Source organism: Oncorhynchus keta, chromosome 11 (assembly GCF_023373465.1).
Source record: "Oncorhynchus keta strain PuntledgeMale-10-30-2019 chromosome 11, Oket_V2, whole genome shotgun sequence".
In the NCBI taxonomy this organism is placed as follows: Eukaryota; Metazoa; Chordata; class Actinopteri; order Salmoniformes; family Salmonidae; genus Oncorhynchus; species Oncorhynchus keta.
Window position 1 is genome coordinate 25,684,373 of NC_068431.1, and position 27,355 is coordinate 25,711,727.

The 27,355-nt window shown below is 42.8% G+C and overlaps 1 protein-coding gene across 10 annotated transcripts in view; it reads left to right on the plus strand.

Moving 5' to 3' along the window:
- Window positions 1–27,355, plus strand: part of LOC118389975 (rho GTPase-activating protein 32-like) — a 262,757-nt gene that overhangs the window by 229,751 nt on the left and 5,651 nt on the right. For 7 of the 10 annotated variants that reach the window (XM_052529794.1, XM_035780032.2, XM_035780035.2 and 4 more), the window contains 8 exons: window positions 17,676–17,864; window positions 19,833–19,935; window positions 21,322–21,466; window positions 23,315–23,397; window positions 23,757–23,864; window positions 26,344–26,489; window positions 26,766–26,967; window positions 27,205–27,344. In XM_052529794.1, coding sequence (XP_052385754.1) covers window positions 17,676–17,864; window positions 19,833–19,935; window positions 21,322–21,466; window positions 23,315–23,397; window positions 23,757–23,864; window positions 26,344–26,489; window positions 26,766–26,967; window positions 27,205–27,344 — 1,116 coding nt within the window. Of the gene's footprint in view, window positions 1–7,483; window positions 7,818–17,347; window positions 17,545–17,675; window positions 17,865–19,832; window positions 19,936–21,321; window positions 21,467–23,314; window positions 23,398–23,756; window positions 23,865–26,343; window positions 26,490–26,765; window positions 26,968–27,204; window positions 27,345–27,355 lie in introns of those variants that run through there. The other 3 variants (XM_035780038.2, XM_052529796.1, XM_035780033.2) reach the window with 3 other exon arrangements.

The following is a 27,355-nucleotide window of genomic DNA, read 5'->3' on the forward strand; positions in this document are numbered from 1 at the left end:
ATGTTTTTGGTGTACACACAACTTGTGCATAGTACGCCAATGTGAAAACAAAGGGAATGTTTTTTAGGCTACTTTGAGGGTGTTAAAACCTGTTATGGCGATCCCCTAGGGGAACTCCCCCCCCCATTCAGCTGAAAAGGTGGCGCAGGGAATTCAAAAATATTCTTTAGAAATATTTAACTTTCACACATTAACAAGACCAATATAGCAAATGAGAGATAAACATCTTGTTCATCCACCCATCATGTCCGGTTTTAAAATGTTTTACAGCGAAAACACAACATATATTTATGTTAGACCACCACCAAATCAAAAAAAAAACAGCCATTTTTCCCAGCCAAAGATAGTCACAAAAGCAGGATTAGAGATAAAATGAATCACTAACCTTTTGAAAATCTTCATCAGATGACACTCATATGACATGTTACACAATACATTAATGTTTTGTTCGATAATATGCATATTTATATCAACAAATCTCGGTTTACATTGACGCCATGTTCAGAAATGCCTCCAAAATATCCGGAGGAATTATAGAAAGCTACGCCAGATAACAGAAATACTCATCATAAACTTTGACTAAAGATACATGTTCTACATATAATTAAAGATACACTGGTACTTAAAGCAACCGCAGTGTCAGATTTTTTAAAACCTGTACGAAAAAAACCTACCATGCAATAATCTGAGACAGCACTCAGACGTAAATATATTTCTCCGCCATGTTGGAGTCAACAGAAATACGAAATAACATCATAAATATGACCTTACCTTTGATGATCTTTCATCAGAATGCAGTGCAAGGAGTCCTAGTTCCACAATAAATTGTTGTTTTGTTCCATAATGTCCAATACTAGTGTCCAATTAGCTGCATTTGCTAGCACTTTCAGCTCACGTGCCCAAAAGCTGACGCTGGTCCAGGAGAACTCGAACGAAAACTTCAAAAATATATATTCCAGGTCGAATAAACTGGTCGAACTAAGTAGACAATCAATCTTCATGATGTTATTTTCATATATATCCAATAACGTTCCAACCGGAGCATACGTTTTCATCTGCAGCCAAATGGAACGATGGTGACACCCACAGTCAAATGCGCCACAGGAAAATGGCATTCTGTCGGGACAGTGACTATTTCCCCTCCCATTCGGTCAAAGTTCACACCAGAAGCTCCATTCCACGTTCTACTGAATTAGGACATCTAGTGGAAGGTGTAGGAAGTGCTACCAGATCCATATCTTATTTGGAAGTGGATAAGTGATGACTTGAAATTAGACATGTATTCAGAATTTCACTTACTGTTTGGAAGATTGCCTGCCCTATGAGTTCTGTTATACTCACAGACATAATTCATACAGTTTTAGAAACTTCAGAGTGTTTTCTATCAAATAGTAATAATAATATGCATATATTAGCAATCTAGGACAGAGTAGGATGCAGTTCACTATGGGCACGCAATTCATCCAAAGTGAAAATACTGCCCCCTATCCCCATTAACCTAAAATTACACAAGGACTAGGTTCCAGTTTAACAACGTTTACTAAACCGTATTTCCACAGTACATGGTTGCCATTGCACTCAGGCCAGGTCCATCAGCGGTGAGACTACCGCGCAGGCGTACTAATAACAGAGTGATAGCACCGTAATAACAGAAACATAGGGATACTTTAAACATGAACTTAACTCTTAGAACCACCCATCCCGGATCCGGTATATTTGTCATCAGCAATGTTGAATAGCATAGCGCAATAGTCAACTAATATTACTAGAAAATATTAATATTCATGAAATCACAAGTGAAATATAGCGAAACACAGCTTAGCCATTTGTTAATCACCCTGTCGTCTCAGATTTTGAAATTATGCTTTACAGCGAAAGCAATACAAGCGCTTGTGTAAGTTTATCGATAGCATAACAAAACAATAAGTACACCTAGCATCAGGTAACTTGGTCACGAAAATCAGAAAAGCAATCAAATTCATCCTTTACCTTTGATCTTCGGATGTTTTCACTAACGAGACTCCCAGTTAGACAACAAATGTTCCTTTTGTTCCATAGAGATATTTTTATATCCAAATATCTCTGTTGGTTTGGTGCGTTATGCCCAGGAATCCACCGGAAAGAGCGGTCACGACAACGCAGACAAAAATTCGAAATTATATCCATAATGTACACAGAAACATGTTTAACGTTTTTTATAATCAATCCTCAAGGTGTTTTTCAAATATCTATTTGATAATATATCAACCGGGACAGTTGGCTTTTCACTAGGCCCGGGAGTAACAATGGCCGCCTCTCTCTTTTGCGCACAAATCACTCTGAGAGAGCCCCCACCTATCCACTTACGCAATGTGGTCGTTCACGCTCATTCTTCAAAATAAAAGCCTGAAACTATGTCTAAAGGCTGTTGATGCCTTAGGGAAGCCATAGAAAAAGGAATCTGGTTGATATCCCTTTCAATGGGCAATAGGGATGCATAGGAACACAGGGTTTCAAAATAAGAGTCAATTCCTGATTGGATTTTTCTCAGGCTTGCCTGCAATATCAGTTCTGTTATACTCACAGACAATATTTTTACAGTTTTGGAAACTTTAGAGTGTTTTCTATCCTAAGATGTCAATTATATGCATATTCTAGCATCTGGTCCTGAGAAATAGGCTGTTTACTTTGGGAACGTTATTTTTCCAAACATAAAAATAATTTCCCCAAATATATATATATATATATATATATATATATATATATATATATATATATTTTACAATTTTCTCAATTTTATTTCACTTAGTCCTGCATGTTAGAGCTCGGTGCCTAAGATTTTCACTGTACCCGGCAATCACACCTGCAACCCTGTACATGTGAACTCTGAATCTGAGCTACGTCTGTGCTAAGTGAAATGGGTTTGTTGTGGTGACTGCCTCTTTGAAACAGAATTGTGGTCGTATGCTCCATCGATTTGTACAGCGTTTCCATGCGAGACGTTGTGACCGGCCAGTCCACTCAAGTATGGGTAGCTGCAGCACAATATGATGACTGGAGTATGGGCGAGTGGCTGTGTCGAAGGAGAGTGGGTGTATAGAAAGCAACTCACCTAATTGGGAAGATTTGTGGTGTTGTATCGACATGCCTGCCAACCTGCTTCCTACCTGCTTCCTTTATGGGCAGCTGTAGCAGGACATGTCGCCGGCAGTAGGTACCGTGTCAACTTTCCTTCCCATGGATTCATAGCAGCCTATACAAGAAATAATGAAAATTGATAACCATCTAGATGTCACTTTTATACATGGATACAGTCTACTACTCAATGGGGAGGGCATGAACGGCAACTACACTGGCACTACTGTCTGGCAGGTCCGGCAACTTCATGGGAAGTAGCTACTAGTTGTGAGATCAGTACAGGTGCATCAAAGCTTGGACCAGGAGACTGAAAAATAGCTTCTATCTCAAGGCCATCAGACTGTTACACAGCCATCACTAACACAGAGAGGCTGCAGCCTACATACTGCCTACATGGGGCGGCAGGGTAGCCTAGTGGTTAGAGTGTTGGGCTAGTAACCGAAAGGTTGCAAGTTCGAATCCCCGAGCTGACAAGGTACAACTCTGTCGTTCTGTCCCTGAACATTTTACCCACTGTTCCTAGGCCGTCGTTGTAAATAAGAATTTGTTCTTAACTGACTTGCCTAGTTAAATAAAGGTTAAAAAAATTAAAAAATACAGACTTGAAATCATTGGCCACTCTATCAAATGGATCACTAGTCACTTTAGTAATGCCACTTTAATACTGATGTTTACATATCTCGCATTACTCATCCCATATGTGTGTACTGTACTTTATACCATCTATTGCATCTTGCCTATGCTGCTCAGTCATTGCTCATCCATATATTTATATGTACATATTCTTATTCCATCCCTTTACTTTTATATATTGCGGAAAGATTGTTGCTTCCATCAATGTAATTGTCTGCATCATTTCAAATCCCCCATATATTTTTGGGGTAAATATCCATATACATACATACGTACGTACGTGTGTGTGTTTACATACACCTTAGCCAAGTACATTTTAAACTCAGTTTTTCACAATTCCTGACATTTAATCCTAGTAAAAATTCCTTCTTAGGTCAGTTAAGATCACCACTTTATTTTAAGAATGTGAAATGTCAGAATAATAGAAGAGAGAATGCTTTTATTTCTTTCATCACATTCCCAGTGGGTCAGAAGTTTTCATACACTCATTTAGTATTTGGAAGCATTGCCTTTAAATTGTCTAACTTGGGTAAAACATTTCGGGTAGCCTTCCACAAGCTTCCCACAATAAGTTGGGTGAATTTTGGCCCATTCCTCCTGACAGAGCTGGTGTAACTGAGTCAGGTTTGTAGGCTTCCTTGCTCGCACACGCTTTTTCAGTTCTGCCCACAAATTTTCTATAGGATTGAGGTCAGGGATTTGTGATGGCCACTCAATACCTTGACTTTGTTGTCGATAAGCCGTTTCTCCACAACTTTGGAAGTATGCTTGGGGTCATTGTCCATTTGGAAGACCCATTTGCGACCAAGCTTTAACTTCCTGACTGATGTCTTGCGATGTTGCTTCAATATGTCCACATCATTTTCCTCCCTCATGATGCCATCTATTTTGTGAAGTGCACCAGCCCCTCCTGCAGCTAAGCACCCCCACAACATGATGCTTCCAACCGTGCTTCATGTTGAGATGGTGTTCTTTGGCTTGCAAGCTTACCCCTTTTTCCTCCAAACATAACCATGGTCATTATGGCCAAACAGTTCTATTTGTATATTTCTGTTTCATCAGACCAGAGGGCATTTCTCCAAAAAGTACAATCTTTGTCTCCGTGTGCAGTTGAAAACCGTAGTCTGGGTTTTTTATGGCGGTTTTGGAGCAGTGGCTTCTTCCTTGCTGAGCGGCCTTTCAGGTTATGTCGATATAGACTCGTTTTATTGTGGATATAGATACTTTTGTACCTGTTTCTTCCAGCATCTTCACAATGTCCTTTGCTGTTATTCTGGGATTGATTTGCACTTTTTGCACCAAAGTGCGTTCATCTTTAGGAGACTGTATGATGTCTGCGTGGTCCCATGGTGTTTATACGTGCGTACTATTGTTTGTACAGATGAACGTGGTACCTCTAGCCATTTGGAAATTGCTCCCAAGGATGAACCAGACTTGTGGAGGTCTACAATTTTTCTTCTGAGGTCTTGGCTGATTTCTTTTGATTTTCCCATGTCAAACAAAGAGGCACTGAGTTTGAAGGTAGGCCTTGAAATACATCCACAGGTACACCTCTATTTTACACAAATGATGTCAATTAGCCTATCAGAAGCTTCTAAAAGCCATGACAATTTTCTGGAATTTTCCGAGCTGTTTAAAGGCACAGTCAACTTAGTTTATGTAAACTTCTGACCCATTGGAATTGTGATACAGTGAATTATAAGTGAAATAATCTGTCTGTAAACAATTGTTGGTAACATTACTTCATGTCCTAACTGACTTGCCAAAACTGTAGTTTGTTTGCAAGAAATTTGTGGAGTGGTTGAAAAATTAGATTTAATGATTCCAACCTAAGTGTATGTAAACTTCCGACTTCAACTGTATATACATACATACACATATATGCATGAATATACATACTTTTTTGGGAATATACCTTTATTTTCCCCCTTCCATCCCTTTACTTGGATGTATATGTATTAGGTAGTTGTTGTGGAATTGTTAAATTGCTTGTTGATATTGCTGCATTGTCTGAACTAAACATCCTCTCACTGTCAACTGTGTTTATTTTCAGCATACTTGTAAATATTTGTGTGAACATAAGATTCAACAACTGAGACATAACCTGAACAAGTTCCACAGTCATGTGACTAACAGAAATGGAATAATGTGTCCCTGAACAAAGATGGGGTCAAAGTCAAAAGTAACAGTCAGTATCTGGTGTGGCCACCAGCTGCATTGCATCTCCTCCTCATGGACTGCACCAGATTTGCCAGTTCTTGCTGTGAGATGTTACCCCACTCTTCCACCAAAGCACCTGTAAATTCCCAGACAGTTCTGGGGTGAATGGCCTTAGCCCTCACCCTCCTATCCAACAGGTCCCAGACATTCTCAATGGGATTGAGATCCAGGCTCTTCGCTGGCCATGGCAGAACACTGACATTCCTGTCTTGCAGGAAATCACGCGCAGAACGAGCAGTATGGCCGGTGGCATTGTCATGCTGGAGGGTCATGTCAGGATGAGCCTGCAGGAAGGGTACGACATGAGGGAGGAGGATGTCTTCCCTGTAATGCACAGCGTTGAGATTGCCTGCAATGACAACAAGCTCAGTCTGATGATGCTGTGACACATCGCCCCAGACCATGACGGAACCTCCACCTCCAAATCGATCCTGCTCCAGAGTACAGCCCTCAGTGTAACGCTCATTCCGTCGTCGATAAACGTGAATCCGACCATCACCCCTGGTGAGACAAAACCACGACTCATCAGCGGAGGGCATTTTTTGCCAGTCCTGTCTGGTCCAGCGATGGTGGGTTTGTGCCCCTAGGCGACGTTGTTGCCGGAGATGTCTGGTGAGGACCTCCCTTACAAGAGGCCTACAAGCCCTCTGTCCAGCCTTTCTCAGCCTATTGCGGACATTCTGAGCCCTGATGGAGGGATTGTGCGTTTCTGGTGTAACTCGGGCAGTTGTTGTTGTTATCCTGTACCTGTCCCGCAGGTGTGATTTTCGGATGTACCCGATCCTGTGCAGGTGTTGTTACACGTGGTTTGCCACTGCGAGGACGATCAGTTGTCCGTTCTCTCTCCCTGTAGCGCTGTCTTAGGCGTCTCACAGTACGGACATTGCAATCTATTGCCCTGGACACATCTGCAGTCCTCATGCCTCCTTGCAGCATGCCCAAGGCACATTCACACAGATTGGTGTTTTTCAGAGTCAGTAGAAAGGCCTCCTTAGTGTCCTAAGTTTTCATAACTGTGACCTTAATTGCCTACCGTCTGTAAGCTTGACTTAACGACTGTTCCACAGGTGCATGTTCATGAATTGTTTATTGTGAATTGAACAAGCAGTGTTTAAACCCTTTACAATGAAGATCTTAGAAATTATTTGGATTTTTACGAATTATCTTTGAAAAAGGGACATTTCTTTTTTAGCTGAGTTTAGATGCACAAGCATTTCGCTACACTCGCAATAACATCTGCTAACCATGTATATGTGACCAATACAATTTTATTTGATTTATCAGGGTGACAGTCACAGTAAGCACATCATAAGTACTTTTAATAAAAAATAAACAATCATCAGTTTTATAACTGAAAATGTACAATTATTTGTCTTTTCCACAAGCCCAAATCGTTCCTTTCGGCACACCCACTCCTTACCACATGCCTGCTACTCTCCTTTCTACACGCCCACTTGCCCATACTCCGTTCGCAGCAACCCTCTTCTCAGTTCATTGGTCTAGTTGGGTTGTAAACTGACACGGGAGGGGGCTGGTTTAACTGAAAGGAAAGAATGCTGTGACGAAAGTTTTCCTGCGGGGCGATTGAACTCATAGTAGACTCGCTGAGGAGTGAGAAGCACACTTATCCTAATCCTATTTTTGACTACTATTCACTGTCCATGGGTAGCCCTACATTTTGTGATTGTCAGGTGAAGTTTTGTCGGCGGTGTCTTTTGAAATAATTAGTCGTATTAACCAAATTATAAGGAGTCACAGTACGAGCATCTGTAAGGAAATGCCTACAGTTTACCTTGGATCCCCTATTTAAAGTCCTGTCATAAAGGGAGAATCCCACTGAAACGCAGGTAAGAATGTATTACTGTAGAATGTATTACTGTATGGGATTTAATTTGTAGCCTAGTATAGTGTGTATTTCCATTGTATCTGGGGGGTTAGAACTGTCTTTGCCCCTTAATTCAGTTTATTTGTCACTTATTCACTGCTTTCTCACCTAAATTCTGAAATGATGTTGTCAATCGATGAAAGTTCAAGCCGTTTTGTTGATCTTCTCTGAAATTATTTTTATTTGATTTACGTGATGTGGGCAGTCATGTCATTTAGTCTAGTAGCACAGTTGTTGAAATTCAAATCAACCCTAACATTCCTTTGACAATTGCTCTAAAATGATTACTTAAACTCAGTGGGAGGGAAATAGACAACTATGTCTCAGGTTGAAACTGCTCATGCTTTCAATGACTGTCATTTGTGAGGGTCTATTAATATTCAACAGTAGTTAGGTTTAAGTGTCCTATAGGCAGACCTATTTATGTTAAGACTCCTTCGGAATTTCCTTATGCTCACAAGAACAGTGTTGCGTTTTCTTTACACCCTTGATATCTCCTGTGAGTCGTGGCAATTACATCATATAATGACATGCATTAAATTGATTCATAGCTTTGAGATACCACATTGATCCTTTAGAGGTCTATTGGGCTTTGTAGTTTGCATGTCATCAACCTTATCTTACAAAGGCTGAGATGGATGTCTTATAAAGCAGTTTCATGTGGACTCCCTGAAAATAAGACGTCAGAATGAACTCACTCTGGTCACCCAAGACAAATATTGCTCTATTTGTTAGTTGTCTTAAAGGACCATTTGCATAGTTGTCCTGTGAGACCACACACTTTTGGCTGATGTCATCCCTCTCTCAGCCAGAACTCTCTGTTACTCCAATAGGGTATTCAGCTTGGAACAATCAGCCATTCTGGCCTGGCTGTGACATGCTCCAGCGCTCTCATACCCAAACAGAGATCACTGTCTCCCAGGACCACATTTAATGGGCAGATGCAATTCTACTGTTTGCTTTGGACACAACATTGCTCCCACTGGCAATTAAAGCTTTTGGGGGGGCTAACTGGATAGGTCCATATTATACTGTTACTGTTGTCATCTCTCAATGGTGTCATTTCTAAATATTCTATAGCAGTTTTCCCCATGGAATACCATAGGACCTGCCTTGGTGAAGAATGTAAACATTGGCTCATTGCAGAACAATGCTCCCCCCTCTATAAAAGTGATTGATGTGGTTGTAAACGGGGGGATGGGGGGTAATTGAGCAGGTAAATGGAGCGGTCAAGCCTGTTGAACATGAGCGGGTTGCAAAAAGGCTCTGCTAAATAGAGCATGAAGTTGACATAATAGTTGGATTCCTCGACATCCCTCTCCAGTAGTATTGTTGGACTGATGTTGCAAGTAGATAAGATATCAATCGACAGACTTGATATCCGTTGTACTGTACTTGGAAATGCAGGGTTTAGTGTCATGGCATCAGTATAACCTGTCATTGTTATCTTGGCAACAATCTCAATACAGAAGTTTCAAACAATGCACCTCAAACTAATTTCTACATTGTGGTTTTGCACCTACGGTTGGCCTGCACGCATCCCTTGAAACGACCCAGCCTAATGGAATGGGATATGGCAGTTGATGTGTGGGCCAGCATCCGAGAGGGAGCGTGGTGTTTGCTGTGATGTCAGTAACGGTTACTTTACCACGCATCTGGTCCCTGAGCGCATTGGGGCCTCCATCGCCTGTCACACGTGCGCTCCTGCAATCTCAACAGTTTTGATAGCTCGCAGTCCAAGTTTTGGCTCCACTTCTTCTCACTCGCTGTCTCTCTCGCACTCTGTTGTCTCCATCTCTGTCCTTCTCCCCCTTTGTTATTCTTTCTCCCTCTCCACGTTAGTTCAGCAGCAGTCATGGCGTGGAGAGATTGGAAATGATCCTGCCCCAGAAATATATATATATTTTTATTCAGATGCTTATATTTCCTACTGATATCCTGATCCAAATGTTTCACTGGATAATCTTGGGAATGAGCCATAAATGTAGGGGAAGGGGAAGCAAAAATATTGTCAAGAAAGCTGCTTTATTACAAATACATTACCGTTCAAAAGTTTGGGGTCCCTTAGAAAAATCCTTGTTTTTTAAAGAAAAACACCATTTTTGTCCATTAAAATAACAGCAAATTGATCAGAAATACAGTGTAGACATTGTTAATGTTGTAAATTACAATTGAAGCTGGAAACTAAAATATCTACATAGGCGTACAGAGGCCCATTATCAACAACCATCACTCCTGTGTTCCAATGGCATGTTGTGTTAGCTAATCCAAGTTTATCATTTTAAAAGGCTAATTGTTCACAAGAAAATCATTTTGTAATTATGTTAGCACAGCTGACAACTGGTGTTCTGATTAAAGAAACAATATAACTGGCCTTCTTTAGTCTAGTTGAGTATCTGGAGCATCATCATTTGTGGGTCTTATTACAGGCTCAAAATGGCTAGAAACAAATATCTTTCTTCTGAAACTTGTCAGTCTTCTTGTTTTGAGAAATGATCAATGTTGACTGAGAGGATAGCTATGCAGTGCAATGTGGAATGTTATTGTTAGCTTCCTATACAGTGGCACTTAACTGTGAAAGTTGTAAAGATAAAGAACAGACAGTAGCTGCTTTGTGTTGACTCTGATCGGAGTGTGTGCATGTCCACGCGAACACCCGCGTGTTTGCTTACCTCCGTCTGCATTATGTTGGCATAATTTCATACGGCTCCTTACACCACCTTAAAAGTCCTAATTAATGACGTTTGCCTTTCAAAATGTCGTAAAAGTATTTTCTAACTGTATGAGCATTGTGAAATATCATTACGGTCAACCACACCAGTTTTGTCACAACAATAATAATTATCCCCAAACTATCAAAATTCCACATAAATTTCCCCCTCAGGAATCCAAGAGTTCCACATGCAAATCTCAGGGTGAGGCTGCTGGCTCTTATTTGACTTGCTGTGGACTGCGGGGACTTCCACTGTGTCCAACCACCCGAAGAGCAGCTCTCTGCCCCGCTGACCATGACTCAGCCATTTTCTAGGTTTTCAAATGCATACCATGATATAAGAAGGTTTCAGCAACCGCTGGGAAATTTTTACATCACCTTGATCCACTAACCCGAATGCTGGTCTTCAGCTTGCTCACTACAGTACCTTCAGGAAGTATTCACACCCCTTTACTGTTTCCAAAGATTAAAATGGATTTCATTGTCATTGTTTTGTCAACGATCTATACAAAATACTATAACGTTATAGTGGAAGAAACATTTGTAAAAATATAAATATATATGAAAAATAAAACACTAATATATCTTGATTAGATAAGTATTCAACCCCCTGAGTCAATACATGTTAGAATCACCTTTGGCGAGTCTTTCTGGGTATGTCTCTAAGAACTTTGCACGTCTGGATTGTACAATATTAGCACTTATTATTTATTACATTATTTTTTTCCCGAGATTTTCAAGCCGATTTAGCAAAAACAATGTAACTAGGCCACTCAGGAACATTCAATATCGTCTTGATAAGCAACTCCAGTGTATATTTGGCCTTGTGTTTAGGTTACTGTCCTGCTGAAAGGTGAATTTGTCTCCCAGTGTCTGTTGGAAAGCAGACAACGAGATTTTCCTCAAGGATTTTGCCTATGCTTTGCTCTATTCTGTTTATTTTTATCATAAACTCCCTAGTCCTTGCTGATGACGAGCATACCCAGTACATAATGCAGCCGCCACCATGCTTGAAAATATGAATGGTACTCAGTGATTTTTTTTTGTTTTGTCTTTTTACTTCACCTTTATTTAACCAGGTAGGCTAGTTGAGAACAAGTTCTCATTTTCAACTGCGACCTGGCCAATATAAAGCATAGCAATTTGATACATACAACAACACAGTTACACATGGAATAAACAAAACATAATCAATAATACAGTAGAACATGCTTTGTAAGTAGGAAAACCTGCAAAATCGGAAGTGCATCAAATACTTGTTCTCCCCACTGTAGGAAGCCAATTCCAGATTTAATTTTGGATTGGAGATGCTTAATGTGAGTCTGGAAGGAGAGTTTACGGTCTAACCAGGCACCTAGGTACCTAGGTATTTGTAGTTGTCCACATATTCTAAGTCAGAGCCGTCCAGAGTAGTGATGCTGGATGGGCGAGCAGGTGCGGGCAGTAATCTGTTGAATAGCATGCATTTAGTTTTACTTATGTTTAAGATCAGTTGGAGGCCATGGAAGGAGAGTTGTATGGCATTGAAGCTCGTCTGGAGGTTAATTAACACAGTGTCCAAAGAGGGGCCAGAAGTATACAGAATGGTGTCGTTGGCGTAGAGGTGTACCAGAGAATCACCAGCAGCAAGAGCAACATCATTGATGTATACAGAGAAGAGAGTCGCCCGAGAATTGAACCCTGTGGCACCCCCATAGAGACTCCGGACAACAGGCCCTCCAATTTGACACACTGAACTCTATCAGAGAAGTAGTTGGTAAACCAGGCGAGGCAATCATTTGAGAAACCAAGGCTTTGAGTCTGCCAATAAGAATGTGGTGATTGACAGAGTCGAAAGCCTTGGCCAGGTCGATGAATACGGCTGCATAGTAATGTCTCTCATCGATGTCAGTTATGATGTCGTTTAGGACCTTGAGCGTGGCTGAGGTGCACCCATGACCAGCTCTGAAACCAGATTGCATAGTGGAGAAGGTACGGTGGGATTCGAAATGGTCGGTAATCTGTTTGTTGACTTGGCTTTCGAAGACCTTAGAAAGACAGGGTAGAATAGATATAGGTCTGTAGCAGTTTGGGTCTAGAGTGTCACCCCCTTTGAAGAAGGGGATGACCGCGGAAGCTTTCCAATCTTTGGGAATCTCAGATGATACAAAAGAGATTTTAGAAAGCGAGGGTCCGGATTGTCTAGCCCGGCTGATTTGTAGGGGTCCATATTTTGCAGCTCTTTCAGAACATCAGCTATCTGGATTTGGGTAAATGAGAAATGGTGGGGGCTTTGGCGGGTTGCTGTGGAGGGTGCCGGGCAGTTGACCGGGGTAGGGGTAGCCAGGTGGAAAGCATGGCCAGCCATAGAGAAATGCTAATTGAAATTCTCAATTATAGTGGACTTATCGGTGGTGACAGTGTTTCCTAGCCTCAGAGCAGTGGGCAGCTGGGAGGAGGTGCTCTTATTCTCCATGGACTTTAGTGTCCCAGAACTTTTTTGAGTTTGTACTACAGGATGCAAATTTCTGTTTGAAAAAGCTAGCCTTAGCTTTCCTGACTGCCTGTGTATATTTGTTCCTAACTTCCCTGAAAAGTTGCATATCACGGGGGCTATTCAATGCTAATGTGCTGGTCAAAGGCAGACAGGTCTGGAGTGAACCAAGGACTATATCTATTCCTAGTTCTAATGTTTTTGAATGGGGCATGCTTATTTAAGATGGTGAGGAAGGCACTTTTAAAGAATAGCCAGGAATCATCTACTGACGGGATGAGGTCAATGTCATTCCAGGTTACCCCGGCCAGGTCAATTAGAAAGGCCTGCTCGCAGAAGTGTTTTAGGGAGTGTTTGACAGTGATGAGGGGTGGTCGTTTGGTGGCAGATCATTACGGATGCAGGCAATAAGGCAGTGATTGCTGAGATCTTGATTGAAAACAGCAGAGGTGTATTTGGAGGGCGAGTTAGTTAGGATGACATCTATGAGGGTGCCCGTGTTTACGGATTTGGAGTTGTACCTGGTAGGTTCATTGGTAATTTGTGTGACATTGAGGGCATCAAGCTTGGATTGTAGGATGGCCGGGGTGTTAAGCATGTCCCAGTTTAGGTCACCTAGTAGCACGAGCTCAGAGGATAGATAGGGGTAATCAATTCACATATGGTATCGAGGGCACAGCTGGGGGGCTGAGGGAGGTCTATAGCAAGTGGCAACAGTGACTTGTTTCTGGAAAGGTGAATTCTTAGAAGTAGAAGTTCAAATTGTTTGGGTACAGACTTGGATAGTAAATACAGAACTCTGCAGGCTATCTTTGCAGTAGATTGCAACACCGCCCCCTTTGGCAGTTCTATCTTGGGGGATAATGTTATAGTTACGGTGGAGATTTCAGGGTTTTGGGGGGTTTTCCTAAGCCAGGATTCAGACACTGCTAAGACATCCGGGTTGGCAGAGTGTGCTAAAGCATTTAGTAAAACAAACTTAGGGAGTAGGCTTCTAATGTTAACATGCATGAAACCAAGGCATAAGTCCACAAATGAGAGCACCTGGGGAGTCGGAGAGGAGCTAGGCACTGCAGGACCTGGATTAACCTCTACATCACCAGAGGAACAGAGGAGAAGTAGGATAAGGGTATGGCTAAATGCTATACTAACTGGCCGTCTAGCACGTTCGGAACAGAGAGTATAAGGAGCAGGTTTCTGGGCACGATAGCATAGATTCAAGGCATAGTGTACAGACAAAGGTATGGTAGGATGTGAGTACATTTGAAGTAAACCTAGGCATTGAGTAATGATGAGAGAGATATAGTCTCTAGAGATGTTTAAACCAGGTGATGTCATCGCATATGTAGGAGGTGGAACAACATGGTTGGTTATTATATATATATATATATATATATAAGACAGTAATCACTAACCAGGACAGTAATGGACGAGGCATGTTGATATTAGAGAGAGGCATGCGTAGCCAAGTGAACATATGGGTCCAGTGAGTGGTTGGGCTGACTGGAAACGCGTCGATTCAGACAGTTAGCAGGCCGATGTTAACACGCTAACAGTTAGTAGGCCGGGGCTAAACAAGTTAGCAGTTAGCAGACCGGTGCTGGCAAGCTAACAGTTAGCCGACTGGGTTAGCAGGCAAACAGTTAGCAGGGGCTAGCAGTTAGCAGACCGGGGCAGGCAAGCTAGCAGTTAGTAGACCGGGGCTAGCAAGTTAGCCTTTGGGAGACGTCGCGATGGGGGTAAGTCTGTTTTTGCCTCTTCGTGCAGTGACGTCGATAGACCAGTCGTGGAGTTAGTAGGGTTCCAAGTAGCTCTAGGTAGCTAGCAGGTTAGCAGAATGGGCCTTCAGCAGGCATCACGCCTGAGGGGCCTGTTGGAATCCTCGGGAAGATTATGTCAGTATTGCAATCGTAGAGGATTGGCGGGATTCCGTGCCCCGTACTGGCAGTAGAAGGGGTCCGGATATTGTAAGCCCAGGAGTGGGCTTCAGTGGTAGCACAGGAGCCCTGTCCGGGCTAGCTTCAGGCTAATTGGTGCTTCCTCCGGGATGGAAATGCTAGCCAGGAGTGGTCACCAGAATTGCGGTTAGCTAATTGCAAAGATCCAGATGAAAATGTTCTGAGTTTGCTGTAGGAATCTGGGGATATGGAGAGAAATAGGTCCGTTATGCTCTGGTTTAAGTCACGTTGTTCGAACTGGCGAGAGCTTTCCGAGCTAAAGGTTAGCTGATGACCGCTAGCAATTGTTTGCTAACTGATAGCTGGTAGGTTGTTAGCTGGCTAGCTTCAGTTGAGGGATTCCAGATCCGAGGTAAATATAAATACATTTAGAAGTTAATGTTTAGGAAAATATTTTTAAAAGATATGCGAAGAAAAAGATATACACAAGGGACACGACAGGACAAAAGCCAAAGACGTCTGACTGCTACGCCATCTTGGAAAGTGATGTGTTTATGTTGAATTTGCCCCAAATATAATGCTTTGTATTCAGAACATAAAGTTAATTATTTTGCCACATTTTTTGCAGTTTTACTATAGTGCCTTATTGCAAACAGGATGCATGTTTTGGAATATTTTTATTTTCAGACTACCTTCTTTCGCTCAGTCAATTAGGTTAGTATTGTGGAGCAATTACAATGTTGTTGATCCTTCCTCCGCTTTCTCCTATCACGGCCATTAAACTCTAACTGTTTTAAAATCACCATTGGCCTCATGGTGAAATCCCTGAGCTGTTTCCTTCCTCTCCGGCAACTGAGTTATCAATGACGCCTGTATCTTTGTGGTGACTGGGTGTATTAATACAACATCCGAAGTGTAATTAATAAATTCTCCATGCATAAAGTATTATTCAATGTCTGCTTTGTTTGTTTGTTCTTTACCCATCTACCAATAGGTGCCCTTTACAAGGCATTAGAAAACGTCCCTGGTCTTTGTGGTTGAGTCTGTGTTTGAAATTCACTGCTGGAATTAGGGACCTTACAGATAATTGTATGTGTGGGGTACAGAGATAAGGTTGTCATTAAAAAATCATGTTAAACACTATTTTTAACTCCTGAACTTATTTAGTCTTGCCATATCAAAGAGGAATACTTATTGACTTAAGATATTTCAGCTTTACATGTTTTATTTATTTGAAGAAAAAAACTATGGGTGTTATTACCTTCCGAAGGCACTGCATAAAATCAGAGTTGCAGCAGTGCTTTACCCAACCCTGTGAGATAGTTTACCATATGTTTTCCATCTTGGAGGCTTTCGCCAAAGATAGCTTAAACAATGACCTCGTCATTGTCCCACAATCAGTTTGATTTTCCGAAGAGTGTCTCTGGAATTGCCCCTTCACTGTCAGCAGAGTTGACATTGAGCAGAGAAGTCTTCAGACAACTGCAAAGTCTTTCTTGCCTTGCAGGCTTGCGCTCCCATCAGCTTCTGTTGATGTGGGTTCCTGAATAACATTGACAGCTTGTGTAAGCTGATACAATTGCTCTGTCAGCCCTACATGATATGCAAAGCCCTTTTGATGCCTCAACGGTTGGTAACAAAGCTGCCTCATAGGGAAAATTCTGGTTCCAATCAGCTGAGAATTTAGCAATGCCGAAAGGATGGTTCATGATTTAGAAGCGGTGTGCTTCTCGTACTCAATATAAACACAAATGAAAGTACTTTCGGTATTTTTCTGTGGTGAAGAGAGTGGACTCACTCAGAAAAGTTGTCCCTGGAATAGGGTTACGTATTTTGTTTGTAGTCTGTAGAGCAGGGCTGCCAAATTCCAGTCCTGGAGGTCTGAAACACTTCTGGTTTTAATCTTCCCCCTCTAAACAGGGACTGATTCAGACCTGGGACACCAGGGGAGTGGAATTAACTACCAGGTAGAAACCAAAAACATAAATGTTTTGGCCCTCCAGGACTGGAATTAGGCAGCCTTGCTGTAGAGGGAAAGTTGATTCCCCAACGTGTCGGACGGTACAGCCAGCTTATTTCTGCTCCGTTGGAGAATGTGTCTCCACTTTTTCACGGGAAATTTGACTCTGGGATCTACAATTTGCAGTGGAGGATTTGTGAACAAAAGTTTGCAGGCATGCCAACTCCATTGTTCTCTCTGAAAGCTGAGGTTTTTTTCTCACAATTTTCCAAATGGAGAAAACAACTGGGCCTATACTTTGAAAGGCTTAGACCTTTTTCTAGACCCATTGTCTTTAATGAGGGGCTTTGGTTTGTCTTTCATATTGAGGTGGTGATTCTGGTGGAGGATGTTTGCAGTTGCCCTCGAATTTAAATTGAGGAATGAAGCTGAATACAGTCTCAAGAAATCTTCCCATGGTGTAATAAATGGCTGGCATTAGAAGAAGATTTTTTTTTTTATGTATTGGTTGGGACTGGCTTATTCACACACACCTCTGGTCTGTTATATGTTTCCATTGAACCTTGGATCATAAATGCAGCATAACCTTGGATTAAAAATAATCAATAATCTAATGAAAGCCAGGTCTTGCAGCTCACCTTACTGGTATGTTTGCATCACTTTGCCAGCTCACCATTTTAAATGGGTTATTTCACGTTACATGGACAGTCAACACCAGCTGAACATGTGAGTGTGTGTTAAACATATTGTATGTGTGTGTCTCTCTTTCCTGGCAGTGTCTAAGAAGCACGGGAAGCTGATCACGTTCCTGCGCACCTTCATGAAGTCCAGGCCCACCAAGCAGAAGCTGAAGCAGCGGGGCATCCTCCGGGAGAGGGTGTTTGGCTGTGACCTTGGGGAGCACCTCCTCAACTCGGGCCATGATGGTGAAACACTCCCTTTCTTTCTCTCTCACAAACACACAGGTACATTCAATCTCTGACACATAAATGTGGAAGTTCTTCAGCTTTGACCTCAACTGTGGTATTGAAGGCTTGAAACGCACACATGCAAACACTAAAATACTGAGATGTGTTCTCAGGATTAACGGTCACCCTTCTTTGTGCATGATGGTCACTCACACTATGGTACAAGAGTCCGACTAGTCGCCACCTAACAGTGGCTGTATAGCAGGGCTTGGCTCAACTCCGGTAGAGGCTTGAGCAGGGTTGGGCTGTTGTTGACTCACGCCCTACAGCTTTACGGTCCGTGCATGCAGAATGAACCCGACCACCCTCTGCGCCCTGGGAGGGTTGCTACGGCGACCGTGGCAACTTAGAGGGTGTAAAGGTCAGGTCAGTAGCGTGGTTACAGGGAGATGTTTTCCTCTCCACTGATCTGGAGCCAGAGGGATCTGGCAACACATGCTTTGTTTGCCCCCAAATCCATCCTGAGCTGTCTGTTCTGTCTGCCTGCACTACTACCACCCAAACAACCTCCTCTCCCCCCATTCCCCTCCCTCTTCTACTCTGTTCAAATGGGCTCTCACCACAGTGCTGTAAAGCGGCATTACAGTGGCACATTTTGTGCACAAATTTGTTTACATCCCTGTTCGTGAGTATTTCTCCTTTGCCTTGATAATCCATCCACCTGGCAGGTGTGGCATATCAAGAAGGTAATTAAATAGCATGACCATCACTCAAGTGCACCTTGTGCTGGGGACAATAACAGGCCACTCTAAAAAGTGCAGTTTTGTCACAAGTTTTAAGGGACCATGTAATTGGCATGCTGACTGCAGGAATGTTGATATATCGTGACGAGATCCTGAGGCCCATTGTCGTGCCATTCATCCGCCGCCATCACCTTATGATAATGCACGGCCCCATGTAGAGCTGGGCGATATATCAAATACATTTGATTAATTCTAATGTTTTTTTTACACAATATTCCAAATCCCTGTATATCAAGGTTTTGTTATTTTTTGTTTTTATAAGCGTTTGTCTGCTTATTCTCGTGTTGTATTTTTGGTCTTGTCTCTTTCGCTCCTCTGTGCTGTGTTGTGCGCCTTCCCATTTACACCCGCGATCTGTATATACTGAAGAGATGCAGGATTCCGCCTTAACAGTGGGAGTCATCACAAAGGGGGGAGGTCAAGCATCAAGTTTTGGTCCAAAATAAGCACATAGAAATGCATTGGCCTTATTTTGGACAGATTTTTGCAAGAGTTAAATGACCTCTCCCTGCCTCACGCCAACAAAGTTCAGAGATCACATCTTCCTCCTTGACAAGAAGTTTCAACTAACTATTTGCATTTGAGGTTTGGTCCAACAGAATGGGTCATATGGACACCAAAACACATTGAGACATTTATTTTATTGTAATAGAGAAGTTAACTTTTCTGGCTATCCCCTTTTTCATGTCTCAACTCCTCCAAGTAGAGTTTCTCTCTCTCTCTCGCCCTGTGTCTCTCTCTGCCCTTGCAGCAGGCCATGACTTGTTATCTGATGATCTTATCCAGATAGCCACCGAGTCTACTGCTCTCTCTGCTCTGTGCTGACCACTGGCCAGAGGAAGTAGGTGTTTTTTTCACAAACAGCCAGTGGTGGTAGGATATTGATTTGCTAGGCTGCAGTGATGGAGAAAGGAAATAAGGACCCTTTTTGGGCCTTGGTCTCGGACACTCAACAGAAGTTTGTGTTTTTCTTTATCAGAGAAGGTCAAATATTCTCTCAGTCCAAAACCCCTCGTAGCTGGTGTTCCCTTGAGGAAGAATATATGCACGCTCTTTAGAAAGGAAACGTCTATACATTATTAAAGGGTGCACATTTATTGCAGTGTTCCGGTGCACATCTATTGATTGAAGTAGAGATGCCCTTTAAAGGTGTCTTTCTCTCCCTCTCTCTCTCTCTCACACTCTCACTCTCTGACATTGTGGTGTTTGTTTGCTGTTACAGTTCCCCAGGTACTCAAGAGCTGCACAGAGTTCATTGAGAAGCATGGCGTGGTGGACGGCATGTACCGCCTCTCTGGAATCGCCTCCAACATCCAGAAACTACGGTTAGACACACACACACACACACACAGTCAAACACACAAATTTGGCAGCACTATCTGTTAAACATGGGTCTGCCTCATAGGGCATTCATAGAAGTGATCTCAAGTGTACACCCGCCATCAACTTCTGAGAATTTGTTTATCCCTCGGTATTGAGAGAAAACAAAGCGTTTTAACACCGTGGACCTTGACTACCAGGTGCCATTGTACTCAATCAATATCAGTTCATGTTCAATGAATACAACTCTCGTCACATGAAGTAAGGGGTGGAACCCAACTCCCAAAGATAATCCACGTATGCCATACATCACATAACAAATTCCATCAAAGATTACTGGCACTGTAAACAAAAAATCTCATTTATCTTTTCCTTCGCATGCGATATGTGGATTTTCCTCTGTGTAGGCACAGTGGGCATCCCTCGACAACAATGTGTGTGGGTGCGTGCGTGTGGAAGTCCCTCGTCAACCTATTGACTGACTATAACTTGTAGAAAAAGATGAGCCCAAACTGTTCTTTTCCCATCACATTTTTGTGCTGTTCGTTTTGTCCTCTGAAACAGTCCAAGTAACTGCCAACTGCCAACCGCCAACCCCGATGTCAGCTCACCCTGTAACTTTAACATTTTGGACAGGGAAGAGGATGGAATGTTTGGCGCCTCGAAGCCAACCCTGAAATATATATATTTTTTGTATTTATGGGGCTTTCTTGTCTTTTTTCCCCCCTCCTTTAATAAGTATAACCCTTAACCGGCAATAAGTATTTACATGGTTTAGCTCAGGATTGAGATTTAAGAACCACCTCAAAATCAACATTTCCATTTGTTAAAGATGCACTATACAGAAATTGCTCCGCCATTTCCTGGTTTCCACAAAAACTGTTGCGATAAATAGGAAATGTGCCCATTTGGTCTTGGCACGTGCCAACAGCTCGCAGATGCGGGTAGGCTAGTCTACATGAGGTTATTATGGAAAAAGAGTGAGAATATTTGTCAAATGCAGTCAAGCATCGATTATAATGTCACCAGAATAAGACCCTCAATATTTGTTGAAAAGGAGCAACAAGCTCATTACTGTGCACTTTCACCAAGCTGAAGTTTATCGTAACTCATTCCATCTGTAGCCTAGGAAACTGCATGGTTTCCCAAGTCATAGTGGGAGGACCACACACCATAATCATTGTGTTTACTTCGATATTGTGGTTATTATATAGATATTTACGCATAAATGATTTTCCACTTCCATTTCTCACATTATTTATTTTACTGACATAAAAAGATCTATGTCATGACTTCACATGCTTAAAACTGTGGATAAAAACTTGGTTAATGTATGTCTCTCTCAATTCTCTTTCCCTCTCTCTCTCTCTTTCTCTCCCTCCCTCCACTAGGCATGAGTTTGACTCAGAGCAGATCCCCGACCTGACTAAAGACGTGTACATCCAGGACATCCACTGTGTAGGCTCCCTGTGCAAGCTCTACTTTCGTGAGCTGCCCAACCCCCTGCTCACCTATCAGCTCTACGAGAAATTCTCTGTAAGCACCTTCTCTTGGCACAGCGTAGGCACCCTCCCTGAGTGTCCTTCTCCACCCAAAATAAACAAATCCCGCTTTCCCACACTAACATGTTGCTAGATGGTATTTATTAGGTTTCGCACAGTCCAGAGCTGGAGTCGAATTTCCATGTCCAAAATGTACTGAACAAAAATTTAAACGCAACAATTCCTAAGTTACATTTCATATAGGGAAATCAGTCAATTCAAATAATTCATTACGCCCTAATCTATGGATTTCACATGACTGGGAATACAGATATGCATCGGGTACAGATCCTTGCGACATGGGGCAGTGCATTATCATGCTGACACAAGATGATGGCTGCGGATGATTGGCACGACAATGGGCCTCAGCATCTCGTCACGGTATCTCTGTGCATTTAAATTGCCATCGATAAAATGCAATTGTGTTCGTTTTCCGTAGCTTATGCCTGCCCATACCATAACTCCACTGCCACCATGGGGCACTTTGTTCACAACGTTGACATCAGCAAACCGCTTGCCCACACTATACCATACCCATGGTCTGCCAGTTAAACGTACTGCGAAATTCTCTAAACTGGCATTGTGGTAGTGAAATTATCTGGTGGACCTTCCTGCAGTCAGCATGCCAATTGCACGCTCTTTCAACACTTGAGACATCTGAGGCCTCCCGAGTGGCAAAGCGCACTAAGGTACTCCCTCGCAGTGCTCGAGGCGTCACTACAGACCCGGGTTCGTTCCCGGTTAGGCCGGGGGGGCTTTACTTTGCACATCGCACTCTAGCGACTCCTTGTGGCGGACCAGGTGCCTGCAGGCTGACCTCGGTCGTCAGTTGACGGTGTTTCCTCTGACACATTGGTGCGGCTAGTGTTAAGAAACGCGGTTTGGCGGGTCAAGTTTTGGAGAATGCATGTCTCGACCTTCGCCTCCTGAGTCCGTTAGGGAGTTGCAGTGATGAGACCAGATTTGGGAGAAAATGGGGGTAAAATACAAAAATAATTTCTGTGGCATTGTGTTGTGACAACTGCACATTTTAGTGGCCTTTTATTGTCTCCAGCACAAGGTGCACCTGTGTAACAATCATGCTGTTTAATTAGCATCTTGATATGCCACACCTGTCAGGTGGATGGATTGTCTTGACGAAGGAGAAATGCTCACTACCAGGGATGTAAACACATTTTTGAGAAATAAGCTTTTTGTGCATATGGGACATTTCTGTGGTATTTTATTTCAGCTCATGAAACATGGGACAAACACTTTACATGTTGAGTTTATATTTTTGTTCAGTGTACATTTTTCTATCTCTGCGGGGGGTATGTTCAAGACTCTTTCCAGGTTCAGGTGTCACTCATCTAAAGGGTAATAAGTACTGTATTTATGAGGATGGGCCAATCTAATACATTCCCCCCCTAATCAAAATATCAAGGTAGTCATGGCCCCTCAGTGATCTCATTCTCAATTCACCAAACACTACACTTTTGTAGGAACCCCACTCCAAAACCTAAGCACATGGCATCCACTTTAAACTAGTATTACAAATAAGACAAACCACACTCTCTCTGACTTTAAATCAAAACCCTCACCAAACCAAATAGTCTGGGTGTAAATGTTTGCTGGTTTCTATGGAAGAGCGGGGAAGGAAAGGGTGGAGGAGGGAGTGCAGGCAGCGTTATGCCCCTTTGGCTCAGCCAAGCTTTGCAAGTGCCTCCTCTCTGCACCACCCCTGGCCGACTAACTTGGTAGAGGTGTCAAGCAGTAAGCACTTCTGAACCAAGAGGCACTGACCCGTACCACTCTACTCCCTCCATCCTCCCCTCAGTCTTCCTCATTCCTCTCCGCTCCACAGGAGGCCGTCTCCGCAGCTACAGATGAGGAGCGGCTCATCAAAATACATGATGTCATCCAGCAGCTGCCGCCGCCGCATTACAGGTTAGAGCAGAGCCAGGCTGCCCCCTGCAGGAACTCACAGGATACAACACACACAGTACTGTCTCCGTAACAGGATGTCAATATATATTTTTTGCATCAGACGGGTGTCATAATATACAATATGTGTGTTATAAAAACATAGTGGGTGGTTATTATATTACACTCATACAGCTCTAGAATGGTATGATTATACAATTAGGTCAAAAGTTCATAGAAGTAGTCATAGAACACCTCACCTGGTTCAGATAAACACTGCCTGCTTTTATAACAATAGCACAGTACTACTGAAGCTAATGAGGCTCTATGAAGTAGAACTGGTGTAAATTAATTGTGTTCTTCATCCTCCATCCTGTTCCCAGGACTTTGGAGTTCCTCATGAGGCACCTGTCCCATCTGGCCACCTTCAGTTACATTACCAACATGCACAGCAAGAACCTGGCCATCGTCTGGGCCCCCAACCTACTGAGGTCAGACAACATTGTTACTGTCTTGTTAAAAGTCATGTTATTGTTCATATCTCAGTATTATTGATAGATTGAGTACATGAAGTTGCTCTAAGTCAGGTATTGTCAAACTGGGGTATGCAATGCCGTCTTGGGAACGCCAAATAAAAATGTGATTCACATTTTTTTTTTATAATTTCAAAAATGATCAACGGTACATTAAATATCTTCCAATGGGCTATACAGTTGGGTGAGGGTTTTTTTCTCGCCTGAGTAGCCTCGTTTCACTGCAAAAAAATTACATTAAACCAAGTGTTCAGCGAAGTAATAACACAATGTCAAATACAGGTAGCAGAGTCAAGTAATTAACATCCAATCACATTAACTGTTACTCTCTCGCGGAAACCTTCACTCTTGCGCAGACATGACAAAAAAACATGAATTTGAAATATACGCCACAGGAGTTTTTTGAGCGAGAAAAGGACGACTTTCGAGTAGTAAAACATTTATAAAGGCAACAGATGCCATTAATAAGAAGGGTATAGAAGCGTCTTATATGGTGAGCTACCGAGTGGCTAGGACAGGCAAGCCCCATACTGTTGTGGAGGACTTAATTCTTCTTGCTGCCGCGGAGGCGAGGACAATGCTGGGCTAGGACAATTCTGGGGGAAAAGGCCCCAGAAAATGATACAAACAACACTGTTTCATGACACATCAGTGACATACATGGCAGGAGCTGTTTTGAAACAATTACTGCTTCCCATACAAGCCAGTGAATTATATACATGACAGCTAGATGCGTCCACAGACGTGGCGGACCTGGCACAGCTCCTGTTATATGTCCGTTATGTTTATGGGGGGTCAATTAAGGAAGACATCCTCTTCTGCAAACCACTGAAAACCAGGACAACATGAGAGGATATTTTTAAAGTACTGGACAGCTTTGTGACATCCATTGGACTATGGTGGTCAAGATGTGTTGGTATCTGTACTGATGGTGCGCAAAAGCCATGAGAGGGAGACATAGTAGTGGTAAGCAGTGCAAGCAGTTGCTCCCGACGCCACTTGCGTACACTGCAGCATCCACCGAGAGGCTCTTGCTACCAAGGGAATGCTTGAAAGACATTTTGGATACTACAGTGAAAATGGTTAACTTTGTTCAAGCAAGGCCCCTGAACTCTTGTGTATTTTCTGCATTATGCAATGATCCAATGATGTAACGCTTTTACAACATACAGAAGTGTGCTGGTTATCAAAGGGCAAAGTATTCACACTTTTTTTTAATTGAGAGATGAGCTTAGTTTTCTTTACTGACCATAATTTTCACTTGTCTGACCGCTTGCATGATGACAAGTTTCTCACAGGACTGGCCCTTCTGGATGATGTTATTTCTCGCCTAAATGATCTGAATCTAGGATTACAGTGACTCTCTGCAACTATATTCAATGTGCTGGACAAAATTGAGGCTGTGATTTAAGAAGTTGGAGCTCTTTTCTGACTGCATTAACAAGGACAACACACAGGTCTTTCCATCATTGCATTATTCTTTGTGTGCAAATAATCTGAAGCTTACAGACAATGTCAAATGTGATATAACGAAGCACCTGAGTGAGCTGGGTGCACAATTATGCAGGTACTTTCCTGAAACGGACAACACAAACGGGATTCGTTATCCCTTTCATGTCCTGCCTCCAGTCCACTTTATCTGAACAAGAGAGCCTCATCGAAATTGCAACAAGCGGTTCTGTGACAATTGAATTTAATCAGAATCCACTGTTCGATTTCTGGATAGGGCTGCACTCAGTTTCTTGCCTTGACAAATCGCGCTGTTTAGACACTGATGCCCTTTGCAACCACGTACCTATGTGAGAGTGGATTCTCGGCCCTCACTAGCATGAAAACTAAATACAGGCACAGACTGTGTGTGGAAAATTATTTAACACTGAGACTCTGTGCAACGTTGGGTTGTATTGGAGAGTTATGTGCATCCTTTCAAGCATACCCTTCACATTGACCTGTGTTGAGTTATTCACAATTTTTGATAAACAAATACGGTTTTATATGTAATGGCTAAATAATTATATTATTTGTGCCCTGGTCCTATAAGAGATTTTTGTCACTTCCCATGAGCCGGGTTGTGATGATAACTCACACTCATGCTTATGTTTAATACATGTATCGTTTAGTGTGTGTGTGTGGCAGGCTTACAATGATGGCATAAAAAAACAACATTTGAGAGTGCGCTGACCCTGGTACTACGCAGCTGGATGTTGAATGTTTGAAGGGGTGCGGGACCATAAACACTTTGAACCACTGCTCTAAGTTTCTATAGTTGCTACTATAGTCTTGTACCAACAATGCCTGTTATGACTTAATTTAAGCCACAAAAACACATCCCTTCTGCCTTTTTGTTGAAGCATGAGTCTTTGTTGAAAACCATTTGAATTTGGTTGACGTTCCCCATGGCTGATCCCCTGTGTTGTTTCCCTACCGGTCTCCCCAGGTCCAAGCAGATAGAGTCAGCCTGCTTCAGCGGCACGGCAGCCTTCATGGAGGTCCGCATCCAGTCGGTGGTGGTGGAGTTCATACTGAACCACGTAGACGTCCTCTTCAGCCCCAAGCTCAGCTCGCTCATACGGGAGGGAGCAGGTACGCATGCCAACCTGTTGGGAGGTTATCTATACTCATCTATGTGCTATGGTGCTAAATGAATCTGGAGGATTCTTATATGCCAGTGGCGATTCTTTGTCATAATTTGTCATACACAAGAAAATTGTGTGCATACAGAATCTACCTGACCCAAGTCTTCCCTGGCCCAAAGTTTCCTTTCATTCAGAAAAAGTAGCTTACTCAGAACAATCACATTTATGCAAGTCATTTGTCTCTTCCACAACATAGTGTACATGATGATAATTTCTCCCCTAGGACACAACTCGTTGTCGCGGCCCAAGTCCCTGCTGGTGTCATCCCCCTCTACCAAGCTGCTGACCCTGGAGGAGGCCCAGGCCCGGACCCAGGCCCAGATCAACTCCCCCGTCACAGCCGACAGCAAGTACATTGAGGTGGGGGAGGGCCCTGCAGCCCTGCAGGGCAAGTTCCACACCATCATCGAGTTCCCTACTGAGAGGTATGAACGTCCTGAGGCCCTGGTATCTTTCTAACAGACGATGTTTGTCTATGAGGTATAAAGCATGGAAATGGAGGAAGCATAAATGACACGCTACTTAAATGGGTCGTACCATGAACGCATAGTTATATTGTTTCATAAATATGAGTCGTGTTCTTTAGGCACAGATTACAAAAGGACATAGGACTACTTGTTGTCCCAAATCACTTTTTCCTTTTCTCCATTCACCCCCTACAGAAAGAGGCCCCCAATCAAGTCCAAGAAGTCTCCGGTGGGCAGCTGGCGCTCCTTCTTCAACCTGGGCAAGTCCTCGTCCATGTCCAAGCGCAAGCTGCACCGCAACCCCAGCGAACCCAACGAACTCCAGGCCATGGCAGGTTAGATTCCC